Below are 27,717 nucleotides of genomic sequence, written 5' to 3'. Positions count from 1 at the left end.
GCATTGCAGAAATGTGAATCGGCACGAAAAGGTATAATAAAATATTTACAAAAATGTGAGAAGTGTACTTACTTTTGTGAGATGCTGTGTATATATATATATATATATATATATATACCGTATGTTATCTAAAACTAATTATCGCAGAATAAACAGGCTTTTTGGGTAAATGTAAGGTCCCTATGGGGTACATACAAGTGAGGATTGAAGATTGGTTTATAAACAGTCCCTGGGTCTGGTGATGGGTTATTAGGTGATATCTAGGAATGTTTATGGAAATCAGCGGTAAATATGAGTGTGATGTAAGTGTGTGCACAGTGTACGTTATACAGAGGGGATGCAGCATCCCCCCTGTAGTTCATGGCCAGTTTGCACAGCCAGGCTGCCTTGTCCCCCGCACTCTCGGCTCTCCCTTATTATTGGCTCGCTGTCAGTGAGGCGAGATCGCCTTGTCTTACACGGATGCTCGTTGCCACAGCAACTGCAATGACGAGCTCACCTGTCCAAGGCCCCGATTGGTTGCAGGATCAGGCCACTCGTTGCTTTCAACGCGCTAGCTCCGCCCTTTCTCGTTGGGGCTGTCACTGGAGGATCAGGTGACGCGCTCGTTCACTCGCTCTGCGGCGGCGTACGGGTGAGGTTCTTCTACCACAGTGCCGCTTCCCGACGTGTCAACCCCGCCGCCGCTGGGCCAGTCAGGATAGATCCACCTGCCTGAAGGTGAGTGTGTGCGCCAGGCAGCGGTGATATTCGCTTTGCTTATTCCAATCAGGCAGTGAGTTAGACAGCCCCGGGCAGAGCTGGAGGCAGGGGTCCTTCGTGCTTCTCTCGTCTTCCTGTATGGGGTCATGACTCTGAACAAGCAGCAGTACTAAACAAGGAGGGAGGAAACTGATCACCATTATTAGATGTCCTACCTGTAAGGAAGCTCCATGAACTGGGCGCAGGACTGAGGGGGGTGTAAGTAAGGCAAGTATCCCCCTTCTATTATGGTGGTGGGGCACTGCTCCTCCTGGGTAGTGCAGGTAATAGGTGTTAGGGGGAGATACCCCCCCCCCCCCCTCCATGTTCAGAGCAGAGAGCACAGCTGGTGGAATGGAAGGTCCCCAGCATCCATTTCCCTGTGGTTATAAAATGTTATGTGACTGAATGCAGAGAGCTGGATATGGAGCTGTGAAGAGATGTGTGAAACCATGTTCTATGAGACATCACCTACCTTTAACTGCAACAACCCCCCCCCCCCAACCAAGGCTACCACTCCGTGTCCCCCCCCCCCCCCCCAACCAAGGCTATGACTCCGTGTCCCCCCCCCCCCAACCAAGGCTACGACTCCGTGTCCCCCCCCCCCAACCAAGGCTACGACTCCGTGTCCCCCCCCCCCCCAACCAAGGCTACGACTCCGTGTCCCCCCCCCCCCAACCAAGGCTACGACTCCGTGTCCCCCCCCCCCCCAACCAAGGCTACGACTCCGTGTCCCCCCCCCCCCCCAACCAAGGCTATGACTCTGTGTCCCCCCCCCCCCAATGACTGTGGCTCCATGGTCCCCACCCTCACCCCAAGACTGTGGTTTCCCCCCCCCCCCCTCTATGACTGCGATGTAATAGCATTTAGTGACTGAAGCTTCCGTTCCTCCAATTACAAATTATTTGAGGTTTAAAGGGGGGGGGGGCCTTTCTGTTATTAGTGGGGGGACTTATTGATAGAGGAGCCTTCAATAACCATAAACTGCTTCCCATGTCGGCGCTATATAATAATAATAAACTCTAGCAGTTACATGCAACAAGTCCTAGTCTGTCTCCTACAGCATGACCACAGTCTAGATGAGTCTCTATCTCCTCTAGGAAGTCTTCAGCTGTAGCGTTACCAATAATGTTATATGTGGCCCTTTGGAGATATCAGGGGCTGCATTTGGGGCCTCCTATACCTTCTAAGGTGACAAAGCTGATTTCCAGTATACTCAATATTTTTTTTAACCACTTCTGGACCCTTAATGACCAGGCCATTTTTTTTCGTTACGTTAACTGACATGCGACGCTGTACCCAAATAAAATTGTTTTTTCCCCCAAAAATTGTTTTCTTTTAGTGGTGTTTGATCACCTCTGCGATTTTCTATTTTTTTTTTTTTCGCTCTAAACAATTCTAAAAAAAAAAAAATGTTTTACTTTCTGCTGTATATCATTCTCAAAGAAAAAAAAAATTAAAAATCAATTTTTTTTCATTATTTTAGGCCAATGTGTATTCTGCTACATATTTTTGGTAAAAAAAAAAAAAAATCCCAGTAAGTGTATATTGATTGGTTTGCGCAAAAAGTTATCATGCCTACAAACTAGGGAAAAGATTTATGTAATTTTTATTTATTTTTTACTAGTAATGGCGGCGATCAGCGGTTTTTAGTGGGACTGTGACATTGCGCCAGACAGAGCAGACATCTAGCTGACATTGTTACTACAGTAGTTAGTGCTAAACATATGCACGGTTACTGTACTAATAACACTGGCAGAGAAGGGATGAACACCAGGGGAGATCAAAGGGTTAAATGTGTCCCTAGGGGGTGCTTTCTAACTGTGAGGGGGTGGGCTTGCTGCATGAACACACAGACCTGTGTTCCTAATAAAGAGGAACACAGAATGCCTGTGTTCATTACTGACAGAACAGCGGTCTGCTATGTTTAAAATGGCAGACCGCCATTCTCTCTTCATGGGGAGCGATCGTGGGTGCCTGGCGGACATTGCGCCCCCCGGACCCGCAGATTGGCTCCCCCTGTAGCCAATCTGCGCGTACGCGCGCCCCCACTAGTGGTCCCGCAAAGTGACTTACTTACAGGTACTTCGTTTCCCGGAACAGAGCCGACCTCCCGCAGTAAAACTACAGATGCTGATTGGCAAGTGCTTAATATATGGTAGTAAATAGTAAAAGAAAAGTACAAGTGTAGATAGATAGATATAAATATTTACTAAAACTGCAGCACTTAGAATCTGGTGCAGTTGTGCATGGTAGCCAATCAGCTTCTAACTTTGGCTTTTTCAATGAAGCTTTGACAATATTACTTGAAAGCTGGTTGGTTACTTTGTGCAGCTAAACCAGATTTTGCACTTTTATTTTAGTAAATCCCCCATAGTGTGTGTGTATATGTATATATGTATATACTGTATAAAAAAATATACTGAGATAAATGTATAACAAGGCTGTTCATAAATATTTTCTATTCTATTTTTAGCTAATAAAACATTGACATTCCCTTCTGTGTCAATTCTGGAATCCATTTTTCTTTAGTAATAGCTATTCATTTAGATGTACTAAAATAAAGCCAATATATATATATGATACTATACAGTAAACTGTGACCTTTTGTATCAGTTACTCTTATTTTATAATATATTTTTTATAATAATTGGATTTTAGACTTGATGTCAGTGTGATATCTTCATCATCCTTCACTGACTTAGTACAATAGGAGGTGTCTGTGCAGATTACAGCCGACGCCATATTGAACCAGAATCTAGAAGAGCCCTGCCCAGTAGACGTGATCTATAGACGGCCTTGTTTCTTCGTCTCCACTTCTGAGCAGAATTCAGACTGTGGATACAGAAAGTATAGAAAAATGGTTTACAATAATAAAAAAATAAAGTATTTTGTATTCAGAGTTATTTTTTGTAGTGTATTTTTTATTTTTTAATATTCATTTGTAATAATAGTATAGGTTATAACAGTATTTTGGTTGTTTTGGACCAGAATGTGTTTTTTTTTCCCTGTGTGCAGCTTTGATAAATGGATCATTGATCCTTCCAGGCCCCCAAGTCTTTATAAACTGCTTGTTACGTTAATAAGTTGGATCCGTTTTTCAACAGGTACTATTACAGTTTAATTTTGGGTGTTGTGGATGGTGAAACAAGTCCTGAATGTTCTTTGCTTTGATATTGTATCCTCCTATTTTATTTGACTGTCAGAAGATTTGGGGTAGGTCTTCAAATCATTTTGAGGCTGCTGAGTGCCCACATCACTGAAAATCCAACCCCACCCTATCAGGACTCTTCACTGTACTGACATGTAGAGCGAAATGCAATGAAAACTCTGTTATGGATATTGCTGGTGAACTTTTTTTTATTGTTTATGTATTGTATCTGAGTCATAGGTGCCTGGTGAGAGAATATGGCCAATACATATGCAAAGTGTCAGATGTAACCTGTGCTAAACATGGCAAAGACTGTATGAGCCTGATTTGTTGTTTTATTTAGAGGAAGATTCGTTTTGGAGGCTGGTATTAATGTCTTGTCCTTCTGATCAGTTTGGATTGGGGACATGGAAAGTATTGAAGCCAGAGGTAGAAATATGACCTCCTTCTAAGAACACTACTATACGGACAGCTAAGCAAGGTTTCCTTTCCTGAAGATCTTTTTAAATGCTCTTAAAACTCTCAAGAGGGCACATAAGAGATGCTCTAAAACGTTTACTCTGGAACCTATCCACTACCTGTTGTGAATCTATCTACCTGCATCCAGAAGGTTTTTTACCTTCATGTATAGAATGCATGAAGGTAAAAACCTTCTACCTTTAGAACCACTTTAAAACCGGAGAGTGCAAAATCTGTTGCAGCTCTGCAATGAAACATATCAGCTTCCAGATTTTGAAGAAGCTATTTGGTTACTGTGCACAGATCCTCCATATTCCCAGTGCTCCTGTTGTAGTATATCACCCCCCCCCCCCCCCCCGGCTTTTATTAAAAAAAACTCCCAAAGCCCCAAAAAACATCAGTTTTGGAGCAGCAGTGTGCATGAACCTTTAAACATCCACCTAGCTAAAGAACCAATGCGTCACCCACTGTTTATAATCCCAATCCCATGTAAGGATAGCAGTTCATTTTAGGGATACTAATGAGAATTAACATGACAATAAATTATTTTCTGGATAGATCCATGTACTTTGTGGGACATGGTTTTAGAAAACAAGACGTGTTCTTAGAGGAAACGCTGGCACAGGTTCATTTTGAGTCAGGATATTGATAACTGATGCCAACTGTGCACAAAACAGTTGTGTAGTATGATGATCATTTAATTAACCACTTCAATACAGGGCACTTTCACCCCCCTTCCTGCCCAGGCCAATTTTCACCTTTTAGCGCAGTTGCATTTTGAATGACAATTGCGCGGTCATGCAACACTGTACCTAAACCAAATTTATGTAATCCCCCCCCCCCCCCCCCACAAATAGAGCTTTATTTTGGTGGTATTTGATCACCGCCAGGTTTTTTCTTTTTTGCTAAACGAATAAAAAAGACCAAAAAGTTTGGAAAAAAAAGTTTTTTTGTTTGTTATACAATTTTGTAAATACGTTTTTCCTGCACTGATGGGGTGGCACTGGTGGGCACTGATAGGTGGCACTGGTGGGCGGCACTGGTAGATGGCAATGATGGGCACTGGTGGGCAGTACTGATGGGGAGGGCAATGGGTGGGCATCCCTGGGGTCATGGGTGGGCATCCCTGGGGTCATGGGTGGGCATCCCTGGTGTTTCTAGTGGCACCCCCCCCCCCCCCGAGTGTCTGCACTGGTAATCAATGATCTGATTACCAGTGCCGAACCTCCCCCCTGTCAGGGGAGCCGCCAATCGGCGCTCCTTTACTCGTGCCTGTCAAGCACGTACTTAGGAAAGCTAAGGCTCTTCCTGTTTACTATGTGACCAGCCGTGATTGGACACGGCTGGTCACATGGTAAAGAGCCTACTTCAGTAGGCTCTTTACCGAGATCGGAGATGCAGGGAGTCAGACTGACACCTCGCTTCACCGATCGCCACTCCGCGCGAGCGTATGATCCTGCCGCCGTCGTATGATGTCCGGTCAGGATAATACAACCACATTACCGCCGTCATTCTGCTATAGGGCGGGATGTGGTTAAGGTCTTGTGTACTGTGTGTACCTCACACAGGGATTCCCCTTACTGGTCCTGTGCCCTTGTTGAATCCTCTAAAGTTGTATAGTACCTTCAAACCAAAAATACTGCACTAATTTGATTCTAATGCCCCGTACACACTATCAGATTATCTGCAGACTTTTGTCTGCAGACTTACCTTTTCTATGTAGTGCAAGGGCCTGCCGGATTGCATACAAATTGAAAGTGTTTAGGTTTGACCTCATATTATATGGTTTTGGTAAGTCTGCAGACAAAAGTCTGCAGATAATCTGCACGTGTGTATGGGGCATAAGGATATTCCTACACTCAGTTTTGCTGCTCTTAAACGGTATAGGTGAAACCTATCGCATACATGTGAAAATATGTAGAAAAGTGCAATACGGATTATATATCTATAATCCACTTAAAACTGTGCAATTCTTCGTGTCTTATGTGTTAAAAAAACAATTGTGATTCTAAAGGTGTGATCAATTACATGTTATGTACAAAAAAAAACATTGTAACAAGATATGTAACATTGTATCAAAAAGGGCTTCAAGAGTTTCATTTGATAAAATGTTATAGACCTTGATGCAATCATAATTAAGTTTCTTTTGTACTAGAAGTTTAGTTTATTACACCCTTAGTTTTTAGACACATAAGACGCCAAGCATTGCACAGTTGGTACACTATGTAATCGATTATGGGTTATACAAGTGTTTTTAGGTAGTATTGTCCTTTAATGTTTACTACAGAACTCTGAAAATATATAGAAGGATACATAAACCATAGTACACCTATAAAGGTCGATCTTTCCTCTCAATAGACTGAGATGTGTAGACAAAGGGAGATTGATTGGTCATTTTTAATTGTTCTTCTGTGTCAGAGAATGTGTGTGAGTAGTAATGTCAAATATGTGACCCAATTGCTCTCTCATGATGAGTGAAACCTAATGCTTAAAGAGATTGTAAACTCAAGTAACACTATTTTAGGGCTTGACAAAATTGCTCCTGGTGCCTGGGCTACACTGCAGCAGTGGTCTGGATTCCTCCCATGTGGCCCCAATCAGGGGGTACCCGGACTAGGGTTTGGCTGGCCGGTAATTGAGGCTGACGCTTTGGAGCCTGCTTAAGTGGGATACACGCTTCTTTATGCAAATTAGCATCATCCTCTGGTGGGCGGTGCTGTGATGAATGTGGCTGAGGGCTTCACTTGCCCGCCCACCCTGACATCTTCCCAGTTTGACAGCTCAGGTTGAGGCTGCGGGCATGATCTGTCGCCTTTCCTTACCGCCGCAGAGTGCCACCCCATCAGTGCTCATCAGTGCCACCTCATTATTACCACCTCATCGATGCCCCTTAGTGCAGACTCAATAATGCACATCCGTGAAGGAAAGAAATTGCTTATTTGGTAAATTTCATAACTACGTTTTTTTTTTTTTTTTTTCTTTTAATTTTCGGTCTTTTTTTTTCGCTTGTCACCAGGCATGGGCAATTCCTATTGCCCGATGCCCCGGACATGCTGTGCCGAGCAGCTGATTTAAAAAAACAAAATGGTCTCAAGTTTTCTAGCTTTGGATTCAAATTTGTCGAGTCCTGCACTCTTTACAAATATGAGCATCTAACAGATCCATCTTTGTCATTTTAAAATAACTTGCCTTTATTTTCTTTAAAACTGCAGGTCACATGATCACTTTTCATACCTGAGCAATTTTTGGACCTGCAGATGGGCGTATCCATATCCTCTTCACATCCTAACAGGAAGTAATGTTTGCCGCTGTGCATCTGCGTTTTCATGGTGATGAAACGCAATCATAGACCCGGCGGCATTACATCACTTTCCCTAGCCAAGCTCTGTGAGCTCAATCGAAGGCTCAGTGTTGGGCAGAGGGTGTGGCTTTTGACTGTCTTTGGAAGATACAGACACGCTATGGGCTTGCATAGAGTGCTTGTATTTTCGAACGGCATGACAGAGGATGTTAACTGACCACACTAGTATGGATCAGCTTCCATGCTTAGCGCGGTCAGTTTAATACTAGGAAAGGGGGAACTGGCATGATCAACCAGGTAATACAGAAGCACTCTAAAGATAAATATGGTATTTAATATAAAAGCACATAGGCATACATTAAAGGGACAGATACATGCATTTTTATTTTTGGGGCTACATACACTTTAATTCAGTCACATTACTTTTTTATTTTTTTCATAGATGTCACGTTGTGGGAAAAAAAGTATCCTTATCCTGGTGGTGTAGGCCTGTGATTTGAGACTATTAACTGGTGCATTTATATAGAGCTGTAAAAAATATATTTTCAGTATCCGGTCATCAATACAGGGAATGTAATTTGTCTACATTTTAGGATGGATAAAAAAACCTTGTTCATAGATAAAGTCAGGTATGGTTGACCATTAGAATTTCTCACTCGTTCAGGCCTAAAGTGGAACTTTACCCATAACAACTTGATAAAAATGTTCTTTAACAAGGAACATTCCATATTAATAGTTATGCAACCAAAATGAGTGTGTACTGTAAATTGCCTCCAGAATTGTTCCTATTTATTCTTGCTGGAGGCTGCCATTTAACTGAAGCCCAGAGCACCCGAGCAGCAGTAAATCTTAAGTCAGCAGATCGGCCTCTACAAATTTGGCAGTGCCTAAATAGAGAGCAGCTGAGCATGCGCAGAGCCAAGTAAGACTTACTGGATTTTGAACAGTATAAGCGCTTATCTCGAATGTTTTACATAGCTATATCTGCGAAAGGGGCCATCCTGAACTTCCACTGTAAAGCCTGGTACACACAATGAATTTTTCTTTGGGTTGAAAGAGACAAAAAAAAACTGTCAGCTCCGCATGGAGCCGTTGCACTAAGTATCCAACATTAGTACAGCGATCTCGCCCGCTGAGCTGTTGTGTTCTGACAGGAGGGCGGCCCCTGGCCAGAACACTGATCAATGGCTGAGAACGCAGATTGGCAGCCGGTCGACTGCTGGTTTTCCAACATGCTTGTCAGACAGAAGGCTGCCCTACAAACGGAGCCGAATGTCGAACGTTTTGTATTGAACCGCCCGATGTCGCCTGGCTTAAGTTGGCCATAGATGAATTGAAGTTTGGCTGGTTCAACAGGGGGCAGCTAAATTTAAGTCTGTGGCAATTCCAATTCAACAGAAGTCGAACATTAGACCAACTTCTGTTGATGGACAAGCTGAAAAATGTTTCTTAACCGCTTGCCGACTGTATCACTTAGATATACGGCGGCAAGGCAGCTCTACTGTACTTGATCACATACCTCGTACGTGATCCAGCACTTCTGGGTTGGGAGAGTGCATATTTACACAGAGGGAGCTGATCGGCAGGTACCACGGGCTTGATGTCCGCCGACACCCAGCGATTGTTCGTTACACAGGCAGGATGGCAGTCTGCCTATGTAAACAAGGCAGATTGCTGTTCTGTAAGTAGGGAAGGCATTGATCCTGTGTTCTTGCAAAACATGAACATGGATCAATGCCTTCCCTTAGTAAAAGTACCTCCCATAGTTTGGTACAGAGCTTGACAAATTTTGCTTAGAATCTAGGAGCCAGCTAAAAAGGTAAGGAGCCAGTTTTTTAAATCTGCTGCTCAGTGCCCAGAACTGCATGTCCGGGGCGTCAGGCAATAAGAATCACTCGGGCCCGGTGCCAAGTGATAAAAAAAAAGAAAATTGGAAAAAAAAAAGTGGCACTGACGAGGATGCGCTGATGGGCAATGATGAGGTGGCACTGGCAGGCGACACTGATGAGGCGGCGCTATTGGGCACTGACGGACGGCACTGATAGACGCACTGCCAATCAAGCCAAGCTGTCAACCTGGGAAGATGTCGGAAGTGGACAGGCAGTGAGAGCAAGCTGCGCTTATCACAGCACCGTCCACCAGAGGGCGTCGGTTTTGTACATAGGAGCGTGTATCCACTCCAGCAGGCCGCAAAGCCGTGGCCTCAATTATCGGCCAGCCCGACGCTAGTCCGTGCACCTGCAGGTGGGCCACATAGGAGGGTCCCGACCGCTGCTGCAGTGTAACCCAGGCTCCAGGACGTGATTTCCAGTTGCCATTGCGACCTGGCGCCTGGGTTTTGTCGAGGCCTGGTTTAGTAAAACACCGGCTAGGCACACATTTAACTCTTTGATCGCCTCTGATGTTAATCCCTTCCCAGTCAGTGTCATTAGTACAGTACAGTGCATATTTTTAGCACTGATCACTGTATTAGTGTCACGGGGCCCTGAAAAAGTGTCAGTTCGTGTCTGACTATCTGCCACAGTATAGCCGTGAATAAAAATATCCCATCATTTTGTAGACAGTATAACGTTTGGAAAACCAATCAATATACGCTTATTGTGCTATTTTTGGTAAAAAAAAAATGTAGCAGAATACATTTTGGCCTAAACTGGTGAAGAAATTGTATATCTATCTTTCTTCTCTCTCTCTATACAATTATTATTTTCTTTTTTTAATTGAATATGTGTTTTATAGTAGAAAGTTAAAAAAAATATATATATATAATATTTTTTTTTTCCAAAATCATCTATTTTTTGGTTTATAGTGCAAAAAAATAAAAACCACAGAAGTGATCAAATGGCACCAAAAGAAAGTTCTATTTGTGGGAAAAAAAGGACATGCATATTATTTGGGTACAGTGTCACCCAACCGCAAAATTGTCAGGTAAAGTAATGCAGTGCCATATCGCAAAAAATGGCTTGGTCATCTTCCAGCGGTCAAGTGGTTAATCAGTGGCTGCAGCTGCTTAGCAGTATATTCAGACATTGGAGAATCCAGCTGTCAGAATACCATGCCCTGGTGGGAGGATTCCTACATCTACCACGTTATGTATAAATGAAGGAATCTGTCTGTAATTTGTTTTCATTCAGCCCTTTGACTGATGGAAAAAAATAAAAATAAACCAACTGTGGCCAGCCTAAGCATCCATATTAAATTGGCTGTACATAACGCATATATGAACAAATATGCTCACTGAGTCTATGATGGTTTAAAGGGGCTGTAAATGTCAAAGTTTTTTTTTATCTCCATGCATTCTATGCATTAAGATAAAAAGCCTTCTGTGTGCAGCAGCAGGCCCCCCCTAATACTTACCTGAGCCCCATTTCTATCCAGCAATGTCCATCCGCCATCCAGGACTCTCTCTCCTGATTGGCTCAGACACAGCAGGGGCACCATTGGCTCCTTCTGTCAATCAAAGTCAGTTAGCCAATCAGAAGAGAGAAGGGGCAGACACACAGAGCTGCAGCTCGGCTCGGGAGCTCCATAGCAAGCTGCTTGCTGTGGGGGCACTCAATAGGAGGGAGGGGCCAGGAGCACCGAAGAGGGACCCAAGAAGAGGAGGATCTGGGCTGCTCTGTGCAAAACCAACAGCACAGAAGAGGTAAGTATAACATGTTTATTTTAAAAAAAAAAATACACGAGACATTACAATCATTTTTAATATCTTCCCAACAAGTTTGACTTTGGTAGTGGACGACAGAATCGACCAGATTTGGGGGTAGTCAAAGTGCAGTAGAAAAAATGTGAGATTTGTATTTGAATTGTTATCAATGTTTGCGCTTGGATGGTTAAGTTTAATTTTGTTAAGCTGTCTAGAGGTCTTGTTTGGGTATGGCCTCTTTAGCCGATACGCGGGTGCCCTTTCTGCTTTCTATGTTATGGTTAGTGTTTTTAGAAAGTGTAGTACTATTGATACATTGAGAAGTGCCCTGTTATGGCTTTGCCTTCTCATGTCGATATCTGGGAAACTCCAGATTCGGTCTTCTCAGAATCCCCCTTTCTTCTGTGTCCACCCATTTTTCTTTCTGGATTTTCCAAACTCGGGGGATTCCAACTAATGTTAGGATGTCAGGATATTTGTCAGGATGATGTTGAGCGTGTGCTCTGTAAACACTAAATGACATTTCACGTTTGCTACTTGAAGTTCTCTCCTGTTTGTAATGGGTTGCATCAGTAGTTTACAAAGGGAACTAGATGTGTCATTCCTGAGCAAACTGCAGCTGGTGTGCTGTCAAGACATTTTATATCCTTTAACCACCTCCTTCCCAAGCCTATTCTGACACTTTGCCCCTACATGTAAAAATCTACTTATTTTCTTACAAAAAAAAAAAAAAAAAAAATTCATTAGAACCCCCAAACATTATATATATATATATATATATATATATATATATATATATATATATATATATATATATATATATATATATATATAATATAATATTTTTTTTTTTGCAGAGACAATCTAGAATAAAATGGTGTGTGTTACAATTCTTTTCATTTCACTGGGTATTTGCACAGCAGTTTTTCAATCGGAATTATTATTGGAAAAAAAAACATTCATGAATATAAAAAAAAATATTAAAGTTAGCCCAATTTTTTTTTTTTTTTTTTTTACAATGGGAAAGATGTTAAGTCCAGTAGGTGCAGGCATCATCCCGGTATAACCACTGAAACCCAAGGATGTGCTGGTACGTCCTTGGTTGGGAAGTGGTTAAAAAGCTTGGCTTAGTTTATTGTATTCAGTGCTGGTAGATTAGTAACATGGGTGCACTTAAAGTATACCAATTGGCATTGCAATACACACAGGCAAACCTTTGTGTGCTTTTTACTGGCACCCTAGGCAAGAACAAGCATTGCAAGTTTTTTTATTTTCCAGAAGTTCACCTTTTAAGCCCAACCCCCTTCAATGCTGGAAAACCAATGGGTAGGGTTTTACTGCTCTTTAAGAGTCCCCCCCCCCCCCCCCCCTCTACCCTACGTGTTCTATATGGGTTTGAGCTCACAGCTTGCACTTTTAGATTTTGGAGATTCGCGTTTTGACCTGTTCTTGTCACAGAGCAGTACTCTTAACCAAGGAGTCCAGTGAGAAGGTGAGAGATTGGACTGGAGCTCTCTGTAACCCAAGTTCATTCTTGCATTTATATTGCAGGATTTGCTTGTCCCATAGAGGGTTCAAAATTCCATAATATATTCAGTATTTGTAAAGCTTGTCTATTCTTATGTAAATTTTATTTTATTGATGGCATTAGTTTAGATGACTAAATACTTGAATATTTACATTATATTAGAGCATATCTTGACCTATAAAGCAGATTTACATTTTTTTTTCTTTATGTTGACCCATAAATGGTCACTGGTTTCATTTGTATTAGGAGAATTATTGATCAGTCTAAAGGTGGAGACGCTATTAATATTCATAAAATTCTCCTTTTGAATAATGGGGTCAGTGAACTTGAAACAGACTGCAGTAATGGCACTGATAAGGGTTTGTTATTGATGCTCAGTATGTACAAAGGGATCTTACTTGTCTCATGTTATATAACCAGAAGAATAATGCATCGTTTTAAAGGAAGTGAATGAATCTGTGTTCAGTTGAGGCAAATGGCATTAACACTGTTTCCTATAATTTCATTTTTATTTACTAGCACTTTAAGGGTCCATGTACACGGGACGCTGGAAATGGACGTTTAGGAGCAGTTGGGCGTTTTTTTTCAGAAGCCCCTGAACGCAGCTCCATGTTATCTTATCTGTCCATGTACACATGGTCGTTTACAGGCACTTGCGTTCAGGGACGTTTTTTAGAACGCAATTATTTGCATTCGAACGTGTGTTTCCCGGCGTTTCAAACGCACAAACGCGTCCGAATGCGATGACCCGCGTTTAGCGTTCGCGTTTTTCCATTTTAAAGGGGAATAATTTTTTTGACCTCTAGGAACGGTTCTAAACGCAGGTGCAAACGCGATCTAACGGACGTTTCAAATGTCCTAAAAATTCCAGCATTCAAAGGGACTTTTAACAACGTCCCGTGTACATGGAGCCTTAATCTGAAGGATAGGTAATTGTGACACAAAATGACTTGGCAATATACTGTAACTGAAAGTAAAAGCTGTTGTGAATGGAATTCTTCAGTAGATTCAGCTGAGCAGCTTAGTCTGTCCAGACTTTTCCTGGTCATTATTTCAGGAAACAAACACATTGAAGAGAAGTAAAGTAAGAACACTCTTCATGTTGTAAAACTCCTGTGCTATTGGCCTCTGAGAGTTTCTCTTGCTCTGGTGTTTTTCTGTGTGAAGCTGAAATACTTGGAATTAATTTACAATTTCGTCATTTTATTCTCTTTTCAGATCACTACAAAGTGTAAAGATGTTGTCCCGATTGTTCCGCATGCATGGCCAATTTGTGGCTTCCCATCCATGGGAGGTCATTGTGGGTACGGTGACTATCACCATTTGCATGATGTCCATGAACATGTTCACTGGAAATGATAAAATCTGTGGATGGAACTATGAGTGCCCGAAGTTTGACGAAGTAAGTTCAAAAAGACCTCTCTTGTTCTGGAACTTGAAATAAAGTTAGCATTACAGATGATTGACAACAATGCCACATTATACCAATGCCACATTTATACCAATCAATCCATACTTTCCCTGAGCTTTAGCAGTTTGATATCTGTTCTTAGAGGAGGCCAACAGCATCTCTTATGTGGCATGCCTGTGGCCTTAACGCATTTTAATTTACAAAGTCTGAATTGGATGTCGAAAGTTGTGTACACACTATATGAAAATGTAACGATCGTGCCTCGTATGGAATTTTTCCTATTTTCCCAAAGGGTGTACCTCCTTTAATGTGCGGATACCTGCAGACAGCTGTGTCGCCTCTTAGCCTGTCATTGCTTTGTACAAGCTGAGCGTCTGTAGCTGTCTGAACCCATTCTATGTTTGCGATGTGCTCCGATTCACACAGTATGCCTAAAAACAGCAAAAACGTTCTTACCTTTTTGGATCAGGTGTTTAAATAGGGCCTAGAATGTTTAGGCTACATTAACCCTAGCCTACCCTGACTGCGGCCACGGAGAAACGTTCCTATGCTGAACAAAATTTTTCTGCATTCAGGAGAGGGAGGTTTACCTCACGTAAACACTGCCGCTCCCAAACTCTGCTAAAAGCCTGTGTATACATGGACACATGCTTTTATGGAGCTAAGTTTAGGAGCTATGGGGAAAAAAAACTCCAAAGGCTCCGAAGCCCAAGTTTAGTAGCTGCTAGTGTACATGAAGTCTTAGAATAGCTTTATGTACCGTTCGGTGACAAACTTGTTGGGTGTTTTTTTTTTTTTTTTTTGCTTTGACATACAATGGTGGCACCAAAGCTTTATGATCCTTATCTGTTTTTTGGGACAGATAGTGTGCCCATCTAGTTTACAATTGATGATGAGATCTGGCAGTACAGATGGGGGTAATGATGGTAGACATACCTCCCCAGTCCCCTCCTTAACATTGCATAGAAGTTGATAGCTAAAAATGTAAGTAGCAATTTTTAAATATTATACGTGAAAAGGGCCATGTAACAAATATAAAGTAGGCATTATCACAATTGGGCTGCAAAACTGGAGATACACTTTAGGTAATTGAGAGTTTTGTGACCTTAGAGTAAATTCATATTTTAATGCGTTTGTCTTGTAAATTGCAGGATGTTTTGAGCAGTGATATCATCATCTTGACCATAACACGATGCATTGCAATTCTGTACATCTACTTCCAGTTCCAGAACCTCAGGCAGCTTGGATCTAAATACATTTTAGGTGATGTATATGTCCGCATTTGAATACTATATTGAAGGCACTTCTCCTTCCTCTTTAAACATTTGACTGAATTTGGATATTTGTTGTTACTGATTTTTGTTTTGTTCTCGTTTTAGGAATCGCTGGGCTGTTTACCATCTTCTCCAGCTTTGTTTTTAGTACCGTGGTCATTCATTTCCTAGATAAAGAGCTGACAGGTTTGAAGTAAGTGCAGAATGCGTAGAGCTGATAAGACAAGTTTTCCTTTTTTACTGAAATTGTGACCTTATTTTTATCTTGTTTCCAGTGAGGCTCTTCCATTTTTCCTGCTGCTCATAGATCTCTCTAAAGCCAGTGCATTAGCCAAGTTTGCCTTGAGTTCAAACTCACAGGTCAGCATAAACTATATGATGCTATTTACAATGGTATTTCATTTTGTTTATATTCCATGCTTTGTCTATAATGTGGCATTGTAAATTTTTTTTCTTGTTAGGATGAAGTTCGAGAGAACATTGCTCGTGGTATGGCCATTCTGGGGCCCACCTTTACTTTGGATGCTCTTGTTGAATGTCTGGTTATTGGAGTGGGCACAATGTCAGGTGAGTGTCTTTTGCTGGAAGAGACAATCACCCCGGTTTATGTATTGTTGTGAGTCCAGTCTGTTCTGGAGATGAAAGGTCTCACGTGAAAATATATTTTAGATTTGCCTGAAAGGAGTGCCTGGCATGGCGACTGTAAATTATACAAGCCAATAGAACATTTTTTGACCTGTTATTTTAAATTGCTGTTTTTACTATCTGTTTTGTCCGTTTATCAATAGGCCTCAAGCACCGCTTTTACAAGCGTCAAGCGTTTTGGGGGTCGGGTCAGCTTATGTGTTCATTCACAGGCGTATTAGAAGGAAAAAAAAAACTCAAAAAAATCAAAAGCACATTCAGGAGAGAAGATGAAGAGCAGAAAAATGTGCCTAGGCACATTTGAGCGTTCTTGCATGCCAATGGTTAGAAAAAAATGTATTCTGGTCAATGGAATTCATTAATGCTCAATTGCTTGACACACCTAAATCTTTGTGTAATATGCCACTTTTAGGCGCATTTTTAAGCAGCTTTTCTCCTGCCAGGAGTTCTGGTGTTCAGAGGAAAAAAGCAAATGTCCTGAACACATGAGGCCTTATATTATGGTCATCCAGCAACCTGCATAGAGGTTGTATGGCTTTACTGTTGTTTTGAAATGGGTTTCCTCTTAATACTACCCTTACTAGAAGTGTGGGTACTATGAGCAGGGCTGTACAAATTTTGCTTTGAATCTAGGAGCCAGTTTACACCCAACCGTCATCCGATCTGCTCAGATGGAGGGTAACGGATCCCCATCCTCCTGCCTTTAGTGGATTGGATTGGATGTATGCGGGTCCAATTGTCTTGTTTTTCAGGCGGACCTTCTATTCTCTTCTTTGGAGTGGTGGGTGTAAATGAACATGAGCCTGTATGGTGTTCCCGTGTGTCCCCTGCAAGGGGCTCCATGTGCTCACCTCTCTTGGAGGGCTGGGTGAGAGAACTGCCTGTGCCCGTTGTTGAGCTTGTGGTGCAGCGGAGCGGTGTGCTGGTGTGTGGAAGGCACTTTTTTTGGAAGATGTTTGTCTGCTGGTCAGAATAGATTTCCACAGCCATCTTCCTTTTGAGGGCCAGGAGGAGAGTCTCATTGTAAGCCTGAACCTTGCCCGATGGTTTTTTTTTTTTTTCTTTATTGACTGGAAACCTGAAGAAACTTCATGATACAGTTATCCATGCAGCCGTGGTCTAGATGCATGGGCGGGGAGAGGACTAGGCACCGAGAACTTCCACAATTATCAGAAGGGACCCATGCTTCATCCATAGATTGCAAGAAATGAAAAGCAGACCCTGTCCTCCAGCAATTCCCCCCCCAAACTGTAATGTGTAATTTTGTTAGGATCAGTCAGTCCGCCTCTGGGGCTGACAAAATTAAGGCGCCAGGACGCAATTTCTAGTTGCCGTGGCAACCTGGCACCTGGTATTTCTCGAGCCCTGACTATAAGTAAATGGTAAACATTCTTGTGAAATAAGTGTAACAAACAAGGGGCACAGTGGTGTGTATGTGTATTGACCCTGTAGTTATTCACTCAAATTGCATCAAGCGACAATGCAGCAGGCGAAGTTGATGGTTATGTTGTAAATATGTATGGTGCAAAATATAACATTGTACTTCTCCATTAGGCTTTGTTCACATCTTGACGTTCCGGATCTTAGGCAGAATCACGGCGACTCTGCCCGCGATCCTGAATGATGCCAAATTGCAACGGGCATCCCGTGATTCTGTTTGCACGATTTTACTGCGATTCGTCAGGCGGCAATCGCTGACGAAGTGATGAAAATTGCATGGGCGTCCCGCGATTTGCCGTGATTTGGGATCACAGGCAGAATTGCGGCAATTCTGCCCGTGATCCGGGACACCAAGATGTGAACGGAGCCTTAATCTCCTTTGCCTGTTGCTCATGCTAATTGAAAATCTATACACACTCGGGCTGGTATAGCAATCTGGGCACATGGAGGAGATTGGTGGGGCAGCAGCAGTAGAGCATGGCAGTGTTAATTTTGACATCAAATTTTGATTCAGTTTTAGTTATAGACTTTTGACCAAAATGCCGTTTTTAGTTGTATTTTATGGATCTGAGTTGTTTAAGTCGTATTTTAGTCGACTAAAATCTTCAGTACATTTTAGCCAACTAAAATCAAATGGGTTCAGTTAAATTTGAATGCATTTTTTCATTAGAACTACCAAACCTTATATACTCCTGGAGTAAAAAAATTAATGACTTGTTTATTATTTATTAAGGTTTTAACATGCACTACAGACACAAATTTAGCCATTGTGATATAAATTTAATTTTAGTCATGGTCTTTTGACTAAAATGGTATTTTAGTTATCTAAATTGTGTTAGTCATATTTTATTTTGCTAAAATCATATTAATTTAGTCGATTAAAATTTTTTAGTCGATTAACATATTTTTACTGGAGCATGGTTCATAGCCTTAAGTAAATATTGCTTGCCTTTTATTTATTATATTATTCCTTCTTTAAAATACTCCTCAGCTTTTTATTTATTTATTTTTTTTCTTACTTTTTTAGTGCTCTCCTATAGCATGACTGTTTACTAAAATATGTATTTTTATTTTTTTTTTCAGGTGTGCGTCAGCTGGAAATAATGTGCTGCTTTGGTTGCATGTCCGTCCTAGCAAACTACTTTGCTTTCATGACTTTCTTCCCAGCTTGTGTGTCCTTAGTCCTGGAGGTAGGCAATTTTTATTTATTTTTTTTTTTTCTGCTCTCCCAGACTATTCCTTCTTCAATAAACAGATTTTTGCCTTTAGAGCATATTGCCATGATATGCCATGTAGATCACATTTGATTTCCACCTATGAATTATTGTGTAATCCTAATTGTCTCCTTTTTTTCCCCAGCTATCCAGGGAAAGCCGCGAGGGCCGCCCCATCTGGCAGTTAAGTCAGTTTGCAAATGTGTTGGAGGAGGAGGAGGATAACAAACCAAATCCTGTCACACAGAGAGTGAAAATGATCATGGTGAGTGTCCTTTAATTGTTTTGGACTTTTTTATGTTCATCTTTATTGTTTATCTTATCATTTTTTTTTTTTCTCCAATTACTGTATCCAGTTTTCTGTTTACAATTCTGTGTTTTTTTTCCTCCCTTCCTTTTTTTTTTTCACATTTGTTTGCTGCTTCACTGCCTTTTAAGTTATGATGCTCCAACTTTCTCCAAGTTATGTTTCTTTACAGTGGTCCTTTTATCCAGCCATCTGCAGTATGCTGGCGACTATTCTCGCTCCCTCTGTCTCAATTTGGTTTAGTTGCTTTGACAGTAGTTTGTATTGCTGAGTTACAGAGCACCAGTAGAAAGCTAGTGGGCAGGTTGTAAGCGTAATGACATAATGTACTATGTCCACGCCAGTTTCTGGAGTTTTCCTGGATGGGACTGAGTACACAGGTGCTGGAGGCTCCTACAGGCACCCCAGTGGGAGCTTATGTATTACCCTACTACTGGCTTAAATGTAAGCTCATTGTACTTGTGTTACATTGTTTGTATGTTTTCTTCCTAACTTAACATACTTTTTACTGCCTGTTTTCTGAACTTATTTTTTTAGAGGATTGCAAAATAAATCCCTGTCAATGGGTTTTGTCTGTGTAACTACTGTTGTGTAGACGTGAGAGACTGAAATCCAATATGTGCTTCACCGAGCTCTTAATTTATTAGAATTAAAAGCCTGCAAGACCAAGGTATCGCTTGCATTTGTTAAGAAAAGAGGCAGGTCATGTGTCCCATCATAAAGCCTTCAGTTAGGCTTCAGGAATAAGTTGACAGGTTTAAGTGTTACATTTTTGTTTTCAGTATTCTAAACCCGGTCCATCCAGATTAGATTATGACTTATCATAATGTGGTACATAAACTGCTTAACCTACAAAAAACTCAGAACAATGAAATATTTGCCTCTTATCTTGTCTTCAGTCTTTAGGCTTGGTTCTTGTTCATGCTCACAGCCGGTGGATAAGTCAACCTTCTCAAAACAGTACATCTATTCAAGACAATAAGGTTTCCATTGGCCTGGATGACACAATTCCAAAGAGGATTGAGCCCAATATGCCTCTCTGGCAGTTCTATCTTTCTAGGTAACACAAATGACTCATGGAGTCTTAATGTTATTTGAGCTTTTTTATTCAGACCATTACCTTCTAATAAAAACGCGTTTATTCCACAGAATGGTCACCTTGGACATTGAGCAGGTCATAACTTTGGGCCTTGCTCTTCTCCTGGCTGTCAAGTACATATTCTTTGAGCAAACTGAAACAGAATCCACCTTTTCCCTGAAGAACCCAATTACATCTCCTGTGACCATGCAAAAGAAACCAGTGGAGGGATGCTGTAGAAAGGAACCTGTAGCAGAAAAGCCAGCAAAAGAAGTTAAAATGGAGGATGTCTCATCCAAGGAGGAAAAAGGTACCAGCTTTCAGGAGTCTTCACAGTAAAATGTCGGTTTAAACTTTTATTTAAAGTAACATTGTGGGTTTCCTCCTAAGGAATGAATGTCATATTTTGTTTTTTTATCATTCTATTTCAGAGGCTGTTATCAAGCCATTGCCTCTGGAGGCTGTACCAGCCAGGCCAAACTTTGTTTTGGGAGATTCACCATCACAAGACACAAGTGAAGAGGAAAATGAAACCAAGTTTGATATACCAGAAGAGCCACGGCCCATTAATGAATGCATTTGCATCCTCAAAAACCCAGATGTAAGTGGTTAGATAGTACTTAATTGGTGATGTTTTGGGAGCTGTACGTATTATGTCCTTTAAAATATATTAGATTTTATAATTCATTATTGATCTATAGCTTAAGCAAGGCCACTGCCATGTAATGAAAGTGAATGAAACCTCTTTTATGCTTCATATAGAAAGGTGCTCAGTACCTGAGTGATGCAGAGGTGATCAAATTGGTGAACGCTAAACACATCCCGCCCTACAAACTGGAATCCATGATGGAGACGCCAGAAAGAGGAGTTGCTATCCGCAGACAAATGTTGTCTAAGAAACTGCCAGAGTCCTCTGCCCTTCAGAACTTGCCTTACAAGAACTACAACTATTCCTTGGTAGGTCCTAAACTTTGTAGGTCCTTCAAATTTTGCTTTATAATATTTAATCTGCCAACGTGCATTTATTGTTTGCATTCTAAGCTTATGCTCTCAAAGTTTTATAGCAGTAAGGATCTGTAAATCCTCTTGCAGTTTTATTTTTGGTGATAAGTGAAATTATATTACTACTGCATGGAAAATAAATCTTGTGACTGAATGGTATTTTCCTTCTTTAGGTGATGGGGGCATGCTGTGAGAATGTTATTGGATACATGCCCATCCCTGTTGGTGTAGCTGGACCTCTCATTTTGGACAACAAAGAGTATCAAGTTCCCATGGCTACAACCGAAGGTTGCCTTGTGGCCAGTACCAACAGAGGCTGCAGAGCTATACTGGTGAGTGTTACTCCATTTTTAGATCACTGTTTTCTAAAGTAAGGACTCTTCAGTAGCACGCGACAAAGCTCAGCATTTACATATCAGGCAGCCTCGTGCTATTCATTTGGGGTTGGCTTACAGTTGCAGGCTCTATAAGAAATGTTGATGTAGATACTATGCTCATTCTGAGGACCTGTTGCAGTATATGTCGCCTTGCCAGAAAACTGCAGTGACATCCAGTGCAGCTGAAGCAGTGGGGGTGGATGGGGTTTTTTATTTTCTTTCTTTTTCTTTCTTTTTTCGCTGATGTAATCTGACTTTTTGTTAGAGGGTGGCTACACTTCATTCTCCATGGTCTCACTTGATGGGGGAATGAATCCCCCCCTCTCGTGTTCCTCTCTCCCAGTATAGACTATGGGATGTATAATGTGCATAAAGCAGTACATATGACTGCAACTAAAGTGCACTGCTCATTCCAAAGAAATGTAAGTGAGGGGGGGGGGGGGGGGGAGATCAGTGGTTCTTACAAGGAGGCTGAAAAACACAGTAGGACACAATGTCAATAAAATAGATTACAAAGCCAATAAGTGGTGGATGTTTAATGTACCTTTTTGAGATACACCTCCTCCATCAAGCTTCTCCCTCTTTCCTTTGCCGTGAAATGACTGGTACAAAGAGATGTACAGAGGTTTCATGAATACTGGAAAATGTTTGCACTGTCATTCCTGCCCAAAGGAGAATAACCATTTTATATATGACCCGAAGAGTGCATACAGAATAATAATCTAAATATCAGTTTTAGTAAGGATGAAATGTTGAGACCAGTTGCAAACTGACTTGTGACATTTTTTGTGTGTGATGTAGAAATCCAGTGTAGACTGCTAGAATATCGCTGCTGGTATACTTGTGTGTGCAGCTACTGGCTATTTCCAGAATATAAACAAACGTTGTGCTCCTTTCAGCTGGGTGGAGGTGCTCGCAGCCGTATCCTGGCTGATGGAATGACTAGAGGGCCGGTGGTGAGGTTGCCAACAGCTTGTGATGCAGCTGAAGTGAAAACTTGGTTGGACAGTCCTGAGGGATTTAAAGTAATCAAGGATGTCTTTGACAGCACAAGTCGGTAAATGTTTATTTGTTTTAACCTGTGTGTGTGTGAATCTACTGCTACGAAATGGCACTAATTGTAAGGTTTTTTTTTTTTTTTTTTTTTTTTTTTTTTTCTTGTGTGTATAAATGTCTGTACTACGGGATTACTATAGCCATACAACCAATTTGTTTTTCCTGAGACTTTAAATGAGGCACAACACATACGACCAATGAATAACTAGTTTCCAACATTGTTGTTTAATAAATATTGCATACAAAAATAGGATAAGGTGGTAATAACAAGCAGATTTGTAATGAATCTATAATAATGCATTTCCTACACAATTAAATGTAATGTTGACCATATGCAATCCAAATGTCAATACATGATTAAAACAAAAACTGCATCCAAAAAGCTTACACGTTTCATGACTTCACTTCTTCAAGAGTAGAAACATGTATAGTATCTGTAAGATAAGACATCAGGCAAGTAGCATACCTAATGGTATCAGGTAATACATAGAGTAATTCCAACCTCAAAAGCTGCCAGAGGGGCTCTAAGACTTACAAATCAGCCAAGATATAGATATGACCATTTTTCCAAATGGTGATTGCCAGGGGAGTCTCACCCTGGACTTGTGGAAGTGTGACTCGGCGAGAACTGTATAGCACTTCTGGAGGCATTCCCCCGTTAACAATGTGTTGGGGAAATCAAGCAATTTTTTTTCCCTTTCCTTCCATGAAAGAAAATCCAATCCATCTATGGGCTGCCCTACATTCAGTCTGCTCTGCACCGAGGGAAGGCAGCTGAGACGGGTCTAAATAGTTCCCTACGTAAACAAGTTATAAGGGATTTTAGCGTATTGAAACCTCGGTGGATTTATGTAACACCGTTGACTTGTTTTGATATCCATCTCACTTATCACTTTTTCTTTCTTTTGCTTTTTCTCCCCTTTCAATCTTTCATGTTCATTTCTTGAAACATCTGCTTTTACAGCTGTCCTGTTCTTAATACCTTTTTAATTTAGCTAGTATGCTCATTATGTTTTATGCTTAACATTTACACAATAAACTCAAAGATTCAGTGTCTACGTTGAGTCTGTATGATGATTGGTGTGCTTTTCTGTCGTCTTCTAGGTTTGCCCGACTTGGGAGACTTCAATCCACTGTAGCTGGGCGTAACCTTTACATCCGTTTTCAATCAAAAACTGGAGATGCTATGGGAATGAACATGATATCAAAGGTAAGAAGCAATAGTAATACAGTGCTGCTTGCATTTTTAAAGGATAAGTTCACTTTAAAAAAAATTATAGATAAAAATAAGTGCCCACAGTAACATGTTCTATGGGTGTATATGGAATATGGGTGTAACATGTTATGAAAGGTGAACTTATTCTTTAAGCTACAATTATCTATAAACTGATCATAAGATGATAAAACCTGGCTGTGACCCCCCCCCCCCCAAGATGGTTAAACGTGTGTGTATATGTGTGTGTGTATGTATGTATGTATATATATATATATATATATATGTATATATATGTATATATGTATATATGTATATATATATATATAATATTGTTTTTGTACGAGCTGATCCGCCAGGAGAACCGCTAACAGACCATGACTCAATAGTAAATGGCGGCTGTCTTTTGATAAACGGTTAGCAACATTATGCCCTCAAATAATTCCATGTGAAACAAAGCATAGCACCATATCTCTAGAAGCCCTTGCACCATGCCTGAGCCCAGCTGTAAATTTAGAAGATAAACCAAGGGAACTGTATGTATTTTTTGGAATATTCAGGATACATACTAATTCTATACATGTATGAGGAACTTTACAAGTGAGCGGTGAGGTGTTGTGGTGTGTTTTTTTTTTTTTTTTTTTTTTTTTTTTTTTCTTAATCTGTTCTTGGCCAAGAATTTGTGTATCCTTTTTTGTTTCTTTTAAAAAGAGTTAGAATAAAATGCACTAAGTGGGGTTCAGTAGTCATAGCCAGGTTTTTTTTATTTTTTGATGAGTTTGTCAGTTTCATTGTACGGGAGACTCCCCCATTGTTTATGCTCTTTGATATTTTAGATTAAATATGGAGTTGTGTAAGTGAGAGGTCTTGAGGATTTTTATTTGTGGAATTGCTAAAATTGGCTATATCCAGCTGTACATTTTGGTTAATGCTATCCTATGTTCCTTGTTCAAAATAACTTCAAACAAAATATTTAAACTAAATTATGCTGAACACTAAATTTATGTTGCACATTTTATGTTCTATAGAAATTATAGTTCAGGCTTCCTTAACATATTTTTTTTTTTTTTTCTTTTATCCTCTTTACTTTCACAGGGAACTGAAAAGGCTCTGTCTAGATTACAAGAAGAGTTCCCTGAGCTGCATGTCCTTGCTGTAAGTGGCAACTACTGTACAGACAAGAAGCCAGCTGCCATCAACTGGGTGGAGGGGAGAGGCAAGTCTGTGGTGTGTGAAGCTATCATTCCAGCGAACGTTGTACGAGAGGTAAGAACAAGGTCTTGAATTATCCTACTTAATAGGTTTAAGGATTCTATTTGATTTAAGATGAGACTTGTATGACTAAACACAGGGTTGTCAGATTTTTTGTGTTGTGTATATAAATAATCTATACTGAAAAAAGACCCCACTGTATAATTTGCAGGTGTAAGAAGTAGAGTGTACGTTTTTGTTTTTAAATTGCTGATCTACAGTACTTGAGCTAATAATATTTAATCCACTGTTATGACTGTTTCCAGTATGCACTCTCATATGAACTTGTATCTGCAGGTACTGAAAACATCAACAGCTGCACTGGTAGATGTCAATATCAGCAAGAATCTGGTTGGCTCTGCCATGGCTGGCAGCATTGGAGGTTATAACGCACATGCAGCTAACATTGTGACTGCAATATACATAGCTTGTGGACAGGTGAGGGGGAGACATGGATGTTTTACAAGAATTCTTTTATGAAAATTGAAATATCATTTTTGATAGTTTTTCCTTTGTGGTAGGATGCTGCTCAGAATGTGGGGAGCTCCAACTGCATCACATTAATGGAGCACACTGGCCCTACTAATGAGGATTTATACATCAGTTGCACAATGCCTTCTATAGAAGTTGGAACTATTGGAGGTGGAACCACTCTGGCCCCCCAGCAGGCTTGCTTACAGGTAATATACAACGTTTTTTATGCTGTCGTCCTCTTTTTTTTCAGTAAAATGTGTAGCAATGCAATAATAATTATACACATTTGGATTTCTTGGCTCACCATTGTACCATTTCATGCTCTGATTTGGTTCAGCCTTTACACTCCCAAAAAAATTTTTTTCGACAGTTTCTGGGACTAATTTATTTTGATCATGTTTTATAGTTATTGAGTTCAACTTATTAATTTCATGTGTTATTTGTTTCTGAATAGATGCTTGGAGTACAGGGAGCAAGCACAGAGTATCCTGGTAAAAATGCTTGCCAACTTGCACAAATCGTCTGTGGCACAGTAATGGCAGGAGAACTTTCCCTAATGGCCGCTTTGGCAGCTGGGCATTTGGTGAAGAGCCATATGGTCCACAACAGGTAATGCAACTTTGAATAATAAGACTAAATACCACCTGTGTGTCTTAAAAATATTTTGTTACGTTGCTCATTTTTTATGCCAAACATGTCTTCATACCTGCTCTGTGCAGTCGGTTTTGCACAGAGTGGCCCGAATCCTTCTTCTCGGGTCCCTCTTCGGCTCTCCTGGCCCATCCCTCCTTTTGAGTGCCCCCACAGCAAGCAGCTTGCTGTGGGGGCACACAAGTGGCAGCTCCCTGTGTCCATTCAGACATGGAGCCACAACCCGGCCCCACCCCTTCTCTATCCTGATTGGCTGGCTGGCTGGCTTTGATAGCAGCGGGAGCCAATCATGCCGTGCTGCTGTCTCCGCCCATGAGGAGGGGAGTCCCGGGCAGCTGAGACACTCCTACAACATTGCTGGATAATAGTGGGCTGAGTGGGGCTGCTGCACACAGAAGGTGTTTTTTATCCTAATCCATTAAGATAAAAAAACCTTCTGCCTTTACAATCCCTTTAAAACAGAAATAACCCTGTCCCCCCTCCGCCCCCCCCCCCCCCCCAACTGATGCTTTAACTACCACATGGTTTCTGTCAGGTTGATGTCAAAACCCTGTTTAAGCTCATTGTAAGATGGTGTCAGAGCTTACACAGAGTAATGGGCCATACACACTATAAGATTTTCTGAAGACTTTTTCCTTTAGACTTGCCAAAACCATATAATATGAGGTCAAACCTAAACACTTTCAATTTGTATGCAATCTGGCAGGCCCTTGCACTACATAGAAAAGGTAAATCTGAAGGAAATCTAACCACAAAAGTTGGATAGTGTGTATCCAGCTTTAGTAAATGTATTTGGGCCTGAGGAGTAGCTGCTCAGGCCCAAGCTCTGCATCATTGGAGCAGGTCACATGCTTGCCCATTCTTGAAAGCATGGATATTTCCTGGGAGCTCCAACAGATTACACCTTTGTCTGTGAATTGCTACAAGATCAAAGACCCTTTTGATTTCCTTTAAATAACTGGGCACTGTTATCTTCTTGCAGGTCAAAAATAAACCTTCAAGATTTGGCTGGCACATGCATAAAAAAAGCTGCCTGAGCCCAAGAAATGTTGGGATGAACACAGGACCATAAAGAGCGAGAGGAAAATAAAACGGAAACTTCTCTATAGGGAATGTGCTTTGTCAGGATTGGGAAAAGATGGTATGCAGGCAACCTGAAAGGAAGACATATTACAGCCTCAACACAAGTCTATGTGCCTCATGTCTTGTTTGTCACAGAGGGTCCAGTTATCGCTTCTGCCCCAATTTGTCTGCTGGTGAGGCCAAAAAGCCAAATCAACTGAACTTGGACATGTACATTTTTTTTTTTTTTTGTGGTGAACACCGCTTGCATAAAACTTTTCAGTTTCAAGCTACTTTTTCATTAAGTTTAAAGAATTGGTTATTTTTTATCTTATTTAATAATTTTGAACATTGTAATATACCTCAGTTTTAATTAAGAAAAAGGAATAATTTATTTAGTCTTCATCCAGCTTCTCTTCTATTTTTCTTCGTGTAACTT

At 40.9% G+C, this 27,717-nt stretch overlaps 1 protein-coding gene across 1 annotated transcript; it reads left to right on the top strand.

Annotated features, from left to right (window-relative positions):
• Positions 1 to 570: 570 nt before the first annotated feature.
• Positions 571 to 27,544, top strand: HMGCR (3-hydroxy-3-methylglutaryl-CoA reductase). Its single transcript, XM_082258728.1, has 20 exons — positions 571 to 720; positions 14,042 to 14,225; positions 15,386 to 15,497; positions 15,614 to 15,701; positions 15,784 to 15,868; positions 15,970 to 16,075; positions 18,677 to 18,783; positions 18,953 to 19,072; positions 20,014 to 20,174; positions 20,264 to 20,502; positions 20,624 to 20,793; positions 20,955 to 21,149; positions 21,368 to 21,526; positions 22,471 to 22,628; positions 23,732 to 23,837; positions 24,936 to 25,106; positions 25,389 to 25,529; positions 25,613 to 25,771; positions 26,020 to 26,174; positions 27,199 to 27,544. Exons 2-20 carry the CDS (start codon positions 14,061 to 14,063, stop codon positions 27,251 to 27,253), a joined length of 2,652 nt encoding a protein of 883 aa, XP_082114854.1. The 5' UTR covers positions 571 to 720; positions 14,042 to 14,060; the 3' UTR covers positions 27,254 to 27,544.
• Positions 27,545 to 27,717: the final 173 nt, after the last annotated feature.

This window comes from Pelophylax lessonae (genome assembly GCF_965119305.1).
Source record: "Pelophylax lessonae genome assembly, chromosome: 1".
Lineage (NCBI taxonomy): Eukaryota > Metazoa > Chordata > Amphibia > Anura > Ranidae > Pelophylax > Pelophylax lessonae.
The sequence above is the reverse complement of the archived record's forward strand: the minus strand, read 5'-3'. Positions and strand labels throughout refer to the sequence as shown.

Coding starts and splice junctions, on each gene's coding strand:
- HMGCR (XM_082258728.1), top strand. CDS start 14,061: ATGTTGTCCCGATTGTTCCGCATGCATGGCCAATTTGTGGCTTCCCAT. Junction 20,175..20,263: donor TGGCAGTTCTATCTTTCTAG/GTAACACAAATG, acceptor TTTATTCCACAG/AATGGTCACCTTGGACATTG. Junction 23,838..24,935: donor GAATGAACATGATATCAAAG/GTAAGAAGCAAT, acceptor TTACTTTCACAG/GGAACTGAAAAGGCTCTGTC.